At 41.0% G+C, this 15115-nt stretch overlaps 1 protein-coding gene and 1 pseudogene across 2 annotated transcripts; both read right to left on the bottom strand.

Moving 5' to 3' along the window:
- Positions 1-8643: 8643 nt before the first annotated feature.
- On the bottom strand, positions 8644-9486 carry LOC107880707 (uncharacterized). The gene has a single exon (XM_016792797.2). It carries the CDS (start codon positions 9484-9486, stop codon positions 8644-8646), a length of 843 nt encoding a protein of 280 aa, XP_016648283.2.
- Positions 9487-9834: 348 nt separating this feature from the next.
- Positions 9835-14632, bottom strand: LOC148915675 (geraniol 8-hydroxylase-like; annotated as a pseudogene). Its single transcript, XR_016122203.1, has 2 exons — positions 12092-14632; positions 9835-11130 (listed from the first exon to the last, which is right to left on the bottom strand). The product of XR_016122203.1 is annotated as a geraniol 8-hydroxylase-like (transcript).
- Between the last annotated feature and the right edge of the window lie 483 nt (positions 14633-15115).

The following is a 15115-nucleotide window of genomic DNA, read 5'->3' as shown; positions in this document are numbered from 1 at the left end:
ACTAACCACACTTACAACATGTGCAATATCTGGTCTTATGTGTGCCAAATATATCAACCTTCCAACAAGGCGCTAGTATTGTTCCTTATTGGTAGACACACGATCCGTGTCTTCACACAACTTGAGATTCATCTCAATGGGTGTGTCCGTAGGCTTGCATCGAAATATTCCTGTTTTAGTGAGTAGATCCATCACATACTTCCTTTGAGACAATATACTAGTTTTTGACCTTACTACTTCAATTCCGAGGAAGTATTTCAAATCTCCTAAGTCTTTCATCTCAAATTCCTGAGATAAATACTTTTGTAGCTTTTGTTGCTCTTCTGTGTCGTTCCCAGTTACGGCCATATCATCCACATAAATAATTAATGTGGTAATTTTTCCTCCTGTTAAGGCCCAAAAATCCAAGGATTAGGCCCAAGTTATTCCTAGCCCAACACGAATAAATTGATCGCGAAAGAAACATAAGAAAAATTGTGGGACGCGCCCACGTAAGCCATGGGCCGTGCGTCATGCCAAGCAAACATGCTCAAAAGAATCAAAATGCATCGGCTTTGTAAATGCACGCTCACCAACTCAATCCGATGCTATTTGGCCCGATCATAACTTCTTGTGGCATGATAAAATTCAAGCACAAGCAGGCTAAATAAACACGCAAGGCCATGTGGAAAACCACTATTTTAATACCCAGCTATGCTATAGGCTTAAGTGGGCCCAACCCATGTAGTTACCCGGGGCTTGCTGAGAAGATTGTGGTATGGAAGGGAACAAGCAATCATAGGGCCCATGGAAGGTTCGAGGAATGAAAAGTTTTAAGCTACTTAGGAGCATTAAAACGCAAGCCCGTTCTTCGAGCCCAAACACATGGGTTAGCATGAGAGAAGAGGAAAAATGATCCAATGCCTTAGGAGAATGCCTAGTAATCTGCTATGACACTTAGACAAGCCTACACCAATAAAATGCCTATAATTAAATAAGCTGTTTGCAGCAGCTCGACGAAAACCCATTAAGCACAGGAAATAACATGCTAATAACCCAATACTCAGTGCTCACGAGCCCAGCCCAGTGACTTGTGAAAAATCTGGCATCGTGCTTCATCTTTGTCAGAGTTCCAAGGTGGTCAACAAAGAGCCATGGCAGGGACCAAAGGAAATCCATGAACATAGGAAGAATACCCAGCGGACAAAAGACTCCACCCATCTCCCTTTCCTACTATAAGCACCATTTTGAAAAATCAAGAAAGAAAGCAAGTGGCGCCTCACCCTCATGGGGAGGTCTAGCCACACAAAATCCTTGGAACCCCAAAGGGCTCCTTATCCAAGCGTATTGGATAGGAGAATTTCACCAAATTAGATCAAGTAGGAAGAAACAACGGAAAAGGGAGAGAAAAGTTAGATGAAATTAGGATTCTTTTAGCCTATAAAAGGGAGCTTCTCCTACCCAGCAAAATCATCATCCAGAGCCTGACCAAGCTTTGTCAAGCGACTGGAGTTTACTCAAGCCACCCAATCTACTTCTCTCGTTGTTTTCTTCTTTTCCTAAGATAGAAATCCTCCTAATTTTTCTTCTACCCCATTTTAATTCTGCAAGGAACTCATGCTTTCTTTCTCTCAAATTGCTAAACTTGTGAAAGCTTAGCTCCCATGCCACAAGCTCTTCAAGCCAAGCCATTCATCGATTTGTTGTGTTTGTTTGGTTATTAGTGAAAAGAATCTGAAAGCGGTTTTTCTAAAGTTTTAGCAAACTTTTCAAAAAACTTTTTGGGAGCTTGGTTCTTGAACTCAAACACCGGGGGAATTTTGTTTGTTTTCTTCTCACAGAGCCCAAGCCCATTCGTCAGGCTGCTGGAACAAAAAGACCCCTACACCTCCATCACGCTTCAAGAACAGGGTATGATCTGAATTACTTTGAGTGTATCCAAAATTCTTCATGGACTTAATAAATCTGCCAAACCTTACCATGAGAGATTGTTTTAACCCATATAATGATTTTTTGAGCTTGCAAACGTGATTTTTCTTGTCAAGGGCTATATTACATCATGGTGGTACATCTTCGTCCAAATCTCCATGTAAGAAGGCATTTTTAACATCAAGCTTATATATAAAGGTATCTATGTCCTTTACGCTTTCTGAAATCAAATCATCATGATATATTTCATTAGCGTTATCAGTTTTAGAGGGAGATGTTACCTGAATGACTTCCTTAGAAGGTGATTAGTGTGGTACTAGAGCTGAAGGCGGGTTTGGTGCGGGCAAAAGCTCAGAAAATAGTTCAACTTCCTCCTCTTGATTTTGGTAGCATGGAGTCGACTGGTCGTTTTTGTCACATCCTGGGATCGACTCCACTGTAACACGATATTGTCCGCTTTAGGCCCCCTCTCTGCCCTCACGGCTTTGTTTCTGGGAATTCACAAGCAACTTCCCAATGGGTCACCCATCCCGGGATTGCTCCAGCCTCAAGTCGCTTAACTTCGGAGTTCTCATGACTCCGAAGCTAGTGAGCTCCCAAAAGGCCTCATGTTAGATGGAGGTGGATATGTACATATATGGCACATCACTCCATCTCCGTTGGTCGATGTTAGATGTTACAATCCACCCCCCTTAGGGGCCCGACGTCCTCGTTGGCACACTTGCACCACACATTAGAGTGGCTTTGATACCAAATTGTCACATCTCGGGATCGGCACCACCGTAACATGATATTGTTCGCTTTGGGCCCCTCTCTCTGCCCTTAAGGTTTTGTTTCTGGGAACTCATGAGCAACTTCCCAGTGGGTCACCTATCTTGGGATTGCTCCAGCACCAACTCGCTTAAGTTCGGAGTTCCCATGACTTCGAAGCCAGTGAGCTCCCAAAAGGCCTCGTGCTAGATGGAGGCGGGCATGTACATATAAGACACATCACCCCCTCTCCTTTGGTCAATGTGGGATGTTACAATTTTCCACTGGCGACATAGGCTCAATGTTCGCAAAAGAGGATAAAATGACCAATCGTTTGGACATAGTGGCTCCGCCTGTGAAGGAATAAAGGGGGACGACCGGTCGCTTTGATGTTGAATTTCTTATGTTGTGAAAAAGTCCAAAAAAGTCGGCGTGTTTGGCTGTAGATTCTCCTTTTGTGCTTTTGAAAAATATCTGTTGTATTTTCAGAATACTACATCTATGGTATATACCTTCTGACTTAGAGGGTGATAACATCGATGGCCTTTCTGATGAGGGGCATAGCTAATGAAAACACACTTTTTGCACGGGGATCCAATTTGTTGTGTTTGTGATCATATAAGTGTACGAATACAACACGGCCGAAAATCCGTGGTTCAAGGTTTAAGGCGGTAGGTATTTGGAGATGATGGTGAAGTGTTTGAAGAGGAATTTGGAAATTCAAGATACTGGAGGGAACCTATTTATAAGTTAAGCTGCAGAGAGGACGCCCTCACCCAAAAAAGGGCAAGGCATGTTGGCACCAAATAAAAATGCACGAACGACTCCCAATAAATGTCTGTTTTGTCGCTTAGCCACCCCATTTTGTTTGGGAGTATATGGATAAGAGTGTTGATGTATGATTTCATGATCCTATAAGAATTGTTTGAGATCATGATTAAGAAATTCTCTGCTATTGTCAGAACGAAGAACCTGTATTCAGACATGAAATTGAGTCGCTACCATTTTATGGAATTATCGAAACGTTAAACTGACTCCCCTTTGGTTTGTAGAAGGAAAACATAGGTCATTTGGATGCAGTCATCAATGAAAGTGACAAACCATCGAGCTCTAGCCTGAGTAGCGATTTGAGCATGGCCCCAAACATTAGAATGAATAAGGGAAAACAGAACCAAACTTTTATTTGTACTTGAGGGGAACGAACACAATGACTCTTATCCAATTCACACGTATCACACTAGAAGCTGGAAACATCAAAATTGAAAAATAATGATGGAAAAAACTTCTTCAGATAACCAAACGAGGCATGCCTAAGACGTTTATGCCATAACTAAACTTTGTCTCTCTGCCTCTCAGAACTAGCTCCACTGGTTGTGAAAGTTTGACTAACCTTGGTCTCATTATTCGGTGCCCAATCCAAATAGTAGAGTTTGCCCCGCCTAGTACCACAACCAATCATTTTCCCCGTGAGGATGTCCTGAAAAACACAATGATTCAGCCAAAATGTTATAGTACACCCCAAAGTAGTAGTAAGTTGTGCAATAGACAACAAGTTATGTTCTAATGAGGGAACAAGCAATACAGAATCCTGATGTACAGAGTTAGATAGAGAGATAAAGAGCCCTCCCCAACCAAATGGGAGGGGGTACTATTAGCATTAGACACTACCAACGGAGTGGTTGATTTGCGACTTAGATGTTGGTTAGGATCAAATGCCATGTGATCCATAGCACCCGGGTCAATAATCCATGTTGGCTTTGGAGAAGATGTATGAAAAATGAAACCTTTGGTGGTGGCGATAGAAGCACGAGTCCGCATAGCTGATTCAGTAGGAGTGACCGCATGCTTCTGTGAGTCTGTAAGGAAGAAGTGAATCGTAGGGGGTTCTGACATCCCAACGGAAGTAAGATTTGATATGAGTGTGTTTTTGTGGTTAAGGAGCTGATTTGAGAATTTGATTTGAGGAATTTGATGTGTGAATTTGATTTAGGAATTTGATTTGAGAGGTGTGTGTTTAAGGAGTTTGATAAGAGGATTTGATTTTAGAGGTGTAAGATTTGAATTTGAAGAATTTGATTCAGGTTTTGGGTTTGAATTTTAGGGTTTAGAGACAACCTTGGATCAATTGCTCTGATACCATGCTAAAATATGAATATGGTTTGAATACTATAGGTTTAATGTATTCTTCTCTATAAAGAGGTATATATAGGAAATAGATAGAGTAAACAATTATGAGAATATCTCCTAATTATACAAGAATATATCAATTATATAAAATGAGAAAGTACATCCTTGATTAATTAGGATAGCTCACTTCAACAGTTTCGCCTCCTCCCCTCCCCTCCTCCTCACCCGCTCGTGTTTTTGTTGTTCTTTCGAGGTCTCCTCTCGGGCATTTGGTGTCCCCATTTTGTTGGATCTGAAGCTCTCACCTTGGTTGAGAGCGGGTGACGTGTTCGAGCTTACCTTGCTCGTTTAGGAGGCTTTATGCCTCCTATCTGATTAGATCCCTCATATCTCCACCATTCTATTCTTCTCGGAGTTATCCTTTGGTCTTCGTCTTTTCGACTGCTAATCTCGGTGTCTACGATTTCGGTGAAGTTGCGATTTCTCGAGTTGTTGATGGTCAACACCTTCGATCCGGCTTCACCACATGGATACAACTGTTAGAATTTGGTATTTTGTTTGCTGGTTTTAGTGCCTGATTCACAGAAACCAATAGAACCAGTATATGCAACGTATGCAGAGGAGAGAAAACTCAGAGAGAATGAGAATGCTTTTTGTCTATATATCTTATATTGCATCAGAGCCAAAAAAACACAATATAAGCATGACACAAGCTGCCAAAAACAAATCCTAAAAACTAGGATACAAGGACTCATCTCCAGCCATTCAAGGTCATTGGAGGCTACGATTCTTACACCTAGGATAGAAATTGTTACAACATAAAGGACTAAGACAGCTAAGAATGACAGCTGTAGAGTTTCCCAAAATAGTAGGAAAACTAGCCGTTGGTAATAACCTATAACGGCTACTACTATAAACGGAAAGTTCTTCAGCTCCTTTGATTTCTTCATCCTCTTCACTATCAATCTGCAGGATTAACATATGCAGCTTGATTTAAAACTAGTATGCAGCTTAACTCTCAACAGCCTCTCCTAAGTTGCTTACTGGTTTAACTCCAAGCTTCAACCTCAAATAATTGAATCGATCTTTGGGCAGAGCTTTTGTAAAAATATCTGCCAACTATTCTTTACTTCTGCAGAATTTTATATCAATCACCCCTTCTTGTAAAGCTTCCCTTATGAAATGATACCTTCGGTTTATGTGCCTTATTTTTTTGATGGAAAACAGGATTTTTGACAATTGATATTGCTGACATGTTGTCACAAAACAATGGTATTGCATCAGATTGCATTTCACCAAAATCATCCAACACAAACCTTAGCAGATAGCTTGAGTGTTGCCTCATTTCTTTGAAACGTATTCAGCTTCTCGATTGACAATGCAAGCTGTGTTTTGTTGTGAAGCCCATGAAAAGACTCCACTACCAAAAGCGAATGCATATCCAGATGTGCTTCTCACTGTCATCTTCACTTGCCATTAATCGAGTCACAAAAGCCACCGAACAACATTATTATCCCTTGTAAATTCAATGCCATAGCTGAGAGTGCCTTGAATGTATCTAAGAACCCTTTTTGCAATTCCCATGTGCTTCTTTGTGGGGCTGTGCATGAATCTTGATAACAAACTGGCTGCAAACATTATATCGGGCCTGGTTGCAGTCAGATACAATAGGCTGCCAACAATTTTTCTAAACAAACCTTCATCAGCCAAATCACTTCCATCAACTTTCTTTAATCTTTCACCAGTGGGTAGAGGAATTGTTACTGACTTACAATCCTCGAGACCAAATTTCACAAGCAAGGACTTTGCATACTTGCTTTGATGAATAAACACGCCATTTTCAGTTTGTAGAACTCCCATTCCCAAGAAATGATGTAGGAGTCCTAAATCAATCATTTCATACTTTGGCATCATGTCCCTTTTAAACTCACTGAGCAAAGCATTACTATTTCCAGTATAAACTATATCATCAACATATATAGAGACAATGATCAGTTTTCCTTCTTCATCAGTTCTGGTATATAAGGTGGCCTCACTGGTGCTTCTTTTAAAATTGCAGCTAGTTAGATAGGTGTCTATTTCACTGTACCAGGCTTTGGGAGCCTGCTTCAAACCATAGAGGGCCTTCTTTAATTTATAGACCTTATGACTTGCTGTTTTCACTTCAAACCCCTCTGGTTGCTCAGTATAAACCTCCTCCTCAAGTACTCCATTCAAGAAGGCTGACTTAACATCTAATTGAAACAACTTCCAACCCTTTTGTGCTGCAAGTGCAAGCAAAGTTCTGATTGTATCTAACCTTGCCACTGGGGCAAAGGTTTCATTATAATCAATACCAGGTTTTTGAGCATACCCTTTAGCCACAAGCCTAGCCTTGTGTTTTTGAACTGTCCCATCAAGATTCAGCTTGGTTTTGAACACCCATTTGACTCCTAGGACTAGTTTATCTATAGGCCTTTCCACTAGCTCCCAAGTTCCATTCTTTTCAATAGTTTCTATCTCAGCATCCATTGCTTCCTTCCATGCTTTGTCTTCAACAGCTTCATAGTAAGTTTCAGGTTCAATGATGGTCATGTGACATCTTGCATAAATGTCCTCCAAACTTCTCAGCTTCACTGGTGTATTGCTTGGAGTTGACCCTTGACTGTGCCACTGCCATTTCTCTCGAGACATGTTCATCATCTGAGATTAATTGATTCAGATTTGGTGAATCAATGCTGTGAGTTTCATGAGAGGCTGCTTCTGTTTTAGCTATCTTAGAATTTCCATTTTCAAAGATGAGAGGCACAGAGACAGTTTCATCTTGCTTGCTTTCCCAATTCGGATTTGTTCTCATAAAAACAACACTTCTGGAGAGTATAATCTTCTCAGTTTGATGCTTAGCTCTCCAAGACTTCTCAATTTCAAATGGTTCTCTGTGGCTTTTACCATACACACAGCCTTCACATACTCCTTCTTTTTCTGAGAAATCAGGTAAGCCTAGCACCATTTGTGTTTGCTGCATTTTTTTCATGCTTGCAAAGTTCAAATGCCCCAATCTCCTATGCCAAACCCATGGATCTACTTGTACTACTGCTTTCATTCCCATTAAGCAGATAGATTCCATAGACAATGGAAAGCATCTATTTCCAGCCATTGCTACTTTGGCAACAACATTATCAAGGCTGCTATCATCACATATCAATGCATAGTTTCCTCCAAATAGAATGTAGTACCCATGCTCCATCATTTGTCCTACACTCAACAAATTCTCATCCAGACCAGGGACTAACAGCACCTTATTTATATATCTTCTCCCTTTTCTTGTCTCAACTACTAGTGTCCCTTTTCCTGTGGCTTGAACAAGGTCACCAGTGCCCATTTTCACTTTGCAGGTCACTGACCTATCAAGATTGATCAACAAGGACTCTTGAGAGGTCATGTGATTGTTGCAAGCACTGTCGACAAACCACACAGACTTGCTTGATGCAATTGAGCTTGCATGACAAGCATAGAACATTTTCATGTGGTTACTTCTTCCTCTTTTGCACAGTTTGCAACTTGTTTACCACTTTCACAGTCCTTAGTTAAATGACCAAATCGACTGCACTTTCCACACTTGGGTTTTCCCTTATATCTGCATATACCAAAATGGTATTTCTGACACACTTGGCACTGTGGTTTCACACCACCTTGACTACTACTCCCTTGCTTGTTTTGTGAATTGAAGTTGTTGTTCCAATTCCCTCCAGAGCCATTATTGTTGTTAAAATTTCCACCTTGAGACCAATTTGAGCCTTTTTTGTTTTGTCCTTGCCATTTTTGATTTTGCTTTCCCTGAGAACTTTTGTTAGCTCCAGAAGCTTGATCATTTCCAACTCAGACTGCTAAAGCTTTCTCAGTTCCTGCCAATTTGTCCCTTTCATCATGCAAATCCTCTCTCTTATCATAAACCTTGACAGATGCAAGAATTTCTTCAACTCTAATAGTGTCAAGATCTCTGGTTTCTTCAATGATTGACACTATGGACTTGTACCTCCTACTTAGACTCATCAACAATTTTTGGACAATCCTTTTCTCTGTTACATCTTCTCCTAGAGATTTCAGGTTGTTTACAATTTCAAAAAAACGAGCCAAGTAGTCATCCAGAGATTCAACATCATTCATTCTCAAATATTCAAAGTCAGCTCTAATAGCTTGTAATTTCACAGCTCTTACCTTTTTATCTCCTCTGAACTCTCTTCTTAGAATTTCCCAAGCACCTTTTGCAGTCTTCTCATTTCTGATGCGAGGAAAGAGTTCATCTATCAGTGCTCCTTGAATAAGACTCAAAGCCTTGGCATTTTTGATCTTATCTTCTCTGGAGATAGTAGGTGCTTCCACTGGGATTTGCTCAGCCTCACTCTCTTCATCTCCAGTGCCTTCAGAGCCTACTTCTTGCTCAATAATCGGCTGTGGTTGTATTCCAATCTCCACTGCATCCCATAGGTCATATGCTATGAGGATAGTCTCCATTTTTACTGACCAAAAATCATAGTTTGAGCCGTTGAACTGTGGAGTTCGTAAATCTCCACCTGCAGAACCTGAACCCACCATTTTGATGTGAGTCTCAGTGAACCACACAATAAAAGAGCAACCTTTATCCCTTATAGAGATTTCAGGAAAACCCCCTTTCTCACGGCTCACGCCCCTTTCTAAATCGGACAGAAGCTCTGATACCATGTTAGAATTTGGTATTTTGTTTGCTGGTTTTAGTGCCTGATTCACAGAAACCAATAGAACCAGTATATGCAACGTATGCAGAGGAGAGAAAACTCAGAGAGAATGAGAATGCTTTTTGTCTATATATCTTATATTGCATCAGAGCCAAAAAAACACAATATAAGCATGACACAAGCTGCCAAAAACAAATCCTAAAAACTAGGATACAAGGACTCATCTCCAGCCATTCAAGGTCATTGGAGGCTACGATTCTTACACCTAGGATAGAAATTGTTACAGCATAAAGGACTAAGACAGCTAAGAATGACAGCTGTAGAGTTTCCCAAAATAGTAGGAAAACTAGCCGTTGGTAATAACCTATAACGGCTACTACTATAAATGGAAAGTTCTTCAGCTCCTTTGATTTCTTCATCCTCTTCACTATCAATCTGCAGAATTAACATCTGCAGCTTGATTCAAAACTAGTATGCAGCTTAACTCTCAACAACAACAGCCAACCCAAAACGCAATCTATCGCGTGCCCCTTGGAAGGTGTGTAGAGCCGCGGCAACGCTCCGGCTGGGGTCTGCACCACCTCCTTCCTGCTCCTTGGTTCTTATTCTTGTGCCTTTGGACTGCTTTAAGAGTTACTGGTTTTTGTGGTAGATCTGTGGTGTGGTTCTATTTTTTCTGTAACTTTTTTGGTTTCAATTTGTTGTTGTGCGGTGCTTTATTGCATTTAGGTGTGAAATTTTCTTTGGTTTATCTGTTGATATCTCCATCTGGGACAATCTCGTTGTTCTTGTTCATGTAATGTCACAGATTAGTTTGTTTCCTTTGAGCTTCCTTACTCGGTTGCTCTGGCTTTTGTATGTCCTAGCCTTCCCATGTGTTTCTATCGAAGATTTGATCTTCCTGACCAAAAAAAGAAGAAGATGAACCACATAACGCAAATTTTTAATTAAAATTTTCTATTTCCATACTTTCTCCACTTATTTTTCTTACAACACACACCTTTAGGGGTACAGGAACCTTAATCTAGGTATAGAGCTCCAGTTTAGATAACCTGGGTGTTGGAATGGCGACTAATGGAGTCATTTTCCTTGTCACAACCCCAAACCTCTCTGAAAGATCAAGATTTGTTCCATAGGGCAACCTCCACTCAAACGAATGCAAGAATGAAGCCAGCACATAAATTAGCGTCCTCTCTGCCAAGGGCAGCCCTGCACATATTCTTCTGCCAGACCCAAATGGAAGATACTCAAACCTATTGCCCTTGTAATCAAACTTGCTTTGGTCGTTTAGGAACCTCTTGGGCCTAAATTTCAAGGGACTGTCCCAGACACTTGGGTCTCTTTGATTGGCCCAGATGTTCAGATAAACACTTGAACCATTGGGTATGTTGTAGCCTCCAACGGTGGTAGATTGAGTCGGCAAACGTGGAACTAGCAGGGGCAGCGCTGGGTGCAATCTGAAGGTCTCCTTGATGACAGCATCTAAGTAATGTAATTTGGGCAAATGAAACTCTTCAACCAAGGTGTTCAACCCCACAATCTCTGTTAGTTCTTCTTGAACTTTTCTCAATTCATCTGGATTTTGCATCAGTTCAGTCATCACCCATTCCACTGTTGTTGTGGTGGTGTCAGTTCCTCCCACCATAACGTCCTATATATTAAACAATTTAGAGCAACTCAATATATAGGAGTGCACATATACATTATGTAGCCAATACTAGATAATCAAACTTTTTTTTATTAACCAGGGAACAGGATGCGAATTTCACACCTCTTCTTATTTTGGAAATCACTAATTGGTTAGTCACTCTGAAAAAGGTTTGATCTTGTTGAATGTATATATAATTCAAATTTACAATCAAACAATATAACGTACTTTAATAGTGTATATCAAATTTATAGTCTCACAATATAAGATGCTTTAAGTAGATTGAATGTATATAGTTCCTAGCTTGACAAGATAAGTTAAAATAAGGTCTGGTCTTATATAGGCCCCTATGTCTCCTTTGATAATAGAGGCCCATACAACAACTGTTTTTTTTTAACTCAAATTCAAACTGAAATAGTAATAATCGACACAATTTTGAAATAACTCAAATTCAAACTGAAATGCCCTGTAAAATATAAAAGGTCATAATACTCCTACATATTTACATTGCTTGCCATTAGACTTCAGATAACTCCTTCATTTCTAATTAATACTTCCTGATTTATAGCATATCAATTACTCCTTTTTTTTTATTGGGCATTCCCTCTAATCCTGAAAATTTATAATAAAAAATCCTTAAAATTTCTACTAATAAAAAATCCCTCAAATTTCAACCAAAAAAAGTACAATAAATCAGATCTTACACTTGTTGAGTTAGATCCTAGTCATTGAGTTTTATTTATTAAAAAAAAAAAGGGTTTTATTCAGAGGAAAATAAAGAAATGAGTTGTAGGTGAGAAAAAATGAATTTGAAGGGATTTAACTAAATATACTATTAAAATAACATTTTTGTAAACCTGGAAGCACGAACTGAGTTATGGATCTTCTCTACCAAAAGAAGAAAAAGAAATGGATCTTGTCTCCACCAAAAAAAGAAAAAAATCTATGGATCTTGTACACGTACCGTGAGCAAGGCCAAGAGTTCTTGCATTGTAAGCGGTGTTGCACTATCTTTATTATGCTCCAAGAGGAACTGCAACAAGTCCTTCCTTCCATGTTTTTGTTCAAGCCCCTCATTTTCGGCTGGAGGCATACTCATCTGGATTTCGATGGCAGAAGTGAAGATCTTTTCAGTGACAGAAATAGCCTTCTGTTGTTGCCTCCTAATCCCTTGTATATCAAACCTGGCAAGCACAGGAAAAAAGTCTGAAACGTTCGGCTTTGCAAGCAACCCCATAATTTCTGTCACCACCTTCCGAAACTCAATCCCAATATCAGTTGCTCCCTTCTCTTCCTGCAGCGTCCCTCCCCATATCATGCGCTTGAGTGTGTTGATGCTGGTCAAAAATGCCACCTCCCCCAAATCAACTGCGCTGCCAGCTTTGCCATGAATATAATTCAGAGACTTGTGAACCTCTTCTTTCCTCAGAGCATAGCAAGCATCAATGTTGGCATTGCTCAGCATGTGGCTCACGAACACCTTGCGCAACCGCCTCCAATCCGGCCCATACGTTCCAAACGCTATGTCGATGCCACCGTATGATGCAACCTGTGCAGCAACAGTAGCATCACGGTTGGAAAATATGGTGTCGTGGTCACGAACCACTTGTTTGACAAGAGTTGGTGATGTGATCACAAAGCATAGTTTGCTACCAAGTTTTAGCTTGTAAATAGGGCCGTAGGTTTTTGCCAACTTTGTGAAGTCGTGGTGAAGGTTGGGGCCTAGAAAGGGAAGGTACCCTAGCAGGGGAACGCCACAAGGGCCTGGTGGCATTGGAGGGTTGGTTTCCTTGACTTTTTCCAAGGCAACAGGAACCAGAAGAGAGTAAACAGTAGGGCTAAATGGGTGAGAAAGATGAAGACTGCTTCATCTTTCTCAATGCTAGCAACAACATCCCAAAATGGTGACCACATTGTCTTCAACATTTTAATTGGTTTTTTCTAAATGAAAGGTCCCAACACACACACACACACATATAGGAACTTTTTGTTTTTATTTTCAACTCCACCGGATAAAATAATGGTTAAAAATTTCAGATAAGTGCTGTATATCAGACAGAAATGGTTTTAATGATTCAGATAAGACTTTCTAGGAAAAGATGAATAATAATCACAAGTGCCAAATAGTTATGGTCAATATCTGAAAGTTTGGTGGAGGTTAGCTAGATCGGCTACATAAATATTTCTGGCATTATTTGTATATTTTTATATATTTATTTATTAAAATTAGGACCATTATTCGATTTATGGCGGTGTGTTGATTCTTTGAACTGCAGATAAATCTGTTTCTTTATAGCGAGGCCACATTTACGATTGCCACGTGCCTGTAGCAGCCCAACTGACAAGATCGATATGAAATGATATGCCTCCATAATCTGAATATTCTTAACATCAACAAATTCGAGTGTTTTATCTTGACTTTTGTGCCTAGTTCCGGATATACATGTGCTCATTTATCATCGGGATCAATAATTCTTTGGTATGTGTAGAAGCTCATAGGCCTTGAGGCTTTCCATTACCAATGCTATACATGAATTTTCGAGAGAGGAAATAACATTTGAATTAGTTCTCGATGTTAGACGGTCAAGTTGCTAATCTTAATTATTGATCAAGTTCATATAAACCGTAGTTTAAGTACAACTTCTGTTTACACCATAATCAACCGAGCATATCCAGCATTAAAGCAACTAGCACCAAGAGCATCAATGCCATGACACGTGTCACCACCACAGCGATTGTGCAAAGTCCCACATCGGAAATCTACACAAACCTCCCACTTTCACCTCTCTATAAATAGGGAATAGTATCCATGTGAAAAGGGGACTTCCTCTCTCCACTTAGAAGAGGATCCGGGTCTTAGAGCTAGACCCTAGGGCCGGGGACTCTCTTCTAGATCCCTGACTTGGGCATCTCACTTGTTATCTTTATATTCGGGTCCAACCCCATGTACAAATGTAATCATACACTATTATAATGAGAACATACTTCTCCGTGGACGTAGCCCATTCATTAAGGGTGAACCACGTATATCTTGTCTTCTTTACATTTATCGCTTGCCCAAGTCTTTATACACATGCTTAAGGTCCTCACCTTCATTCATCATCCATCACACCTCATCACTAAGTTGGACTCAATCTTGACCTAACCATTTTGAGCATCAACAGTTTGGCGCCGTCTGTGGGAATCGATACAAAAGGCTTATGTCGTTCTCTCCTTCCTCAGTGCCCTTCGGCACCCATACAATCTTCATCATATAGCTTGAGCGATGCCTTCGGCACCCAGCTATCAGCGGCGTGAAAGATGCCTTCGGCACCCATCGTGCCTAGCCATATCTTGTGTCGCCTTCGGCACCATCGTGCCTAGCCACATCGCTCTGCGACGTGCAAGCTTTGTGTTACCTTCGGCACCTTCGTGCTCAACCACATTGCCTTGCGACACGCAAGCTTTGTGTCGCCTCCGGCACCATCGTGCCTAGCCACATCTTGTGTCGCCTTCGGCACCATCGTGCCTAGCCACATCGCTCTGTGACGTGCAAGCTTTGTGTTACCTTCAAGCACCTTCGTGCTCGGCCACATGCCTTGCGACACGCAAGCTTTGTGTTGCCTTCGGGACCCCCCGTGCCTAGCCACATCGCTCTGCGACACGCAAGCTTTATGTTGCCCTCGGCACCATCGTGCCCAGCCATATTGCCTTGCAACACGCAAGCCTTGTGTCACATTCAGGACCATCGTGCCTAGCTACATCGCTCTGCGACACGCAAGCTTTGTGTTGCCTTCAGCACCCTCGTGCCTAGGCCCATCATTTTGCTACATGCAATTCTTATGCCTTCGGCACCCTCGTGCCTAGGCCCATTTCCTTGCAACGTGCAATTCTTGTGCTTTTGGCATCCAAGGCCCAGCAACTTCACCATTACCAAAACGAAAAAGCCCAGCCCGTGCACACGAGGCTCAAAAAAAATCACAGCTCCAAGCCATCATTTCAACCCAAG

This window comes from Prunus mume, linkage group LG7 (genome assembly GCF_029339155.1).
Source record: "Prunus mume cultivar Tortuosa linkage group LG7, ASM2933915v1, whole genome shotgun sequence".
In the NCBI taxonomy this organism is placed as follows: Eukaryota; Viridiplantae; Streptophyta; class Magnoliopsida; order Rosales; family Rosaceae; genus Prunus; species Prunus mume.
This window is presented reverse-complemented; position numbering and strand designations above follow the sequence as displayed.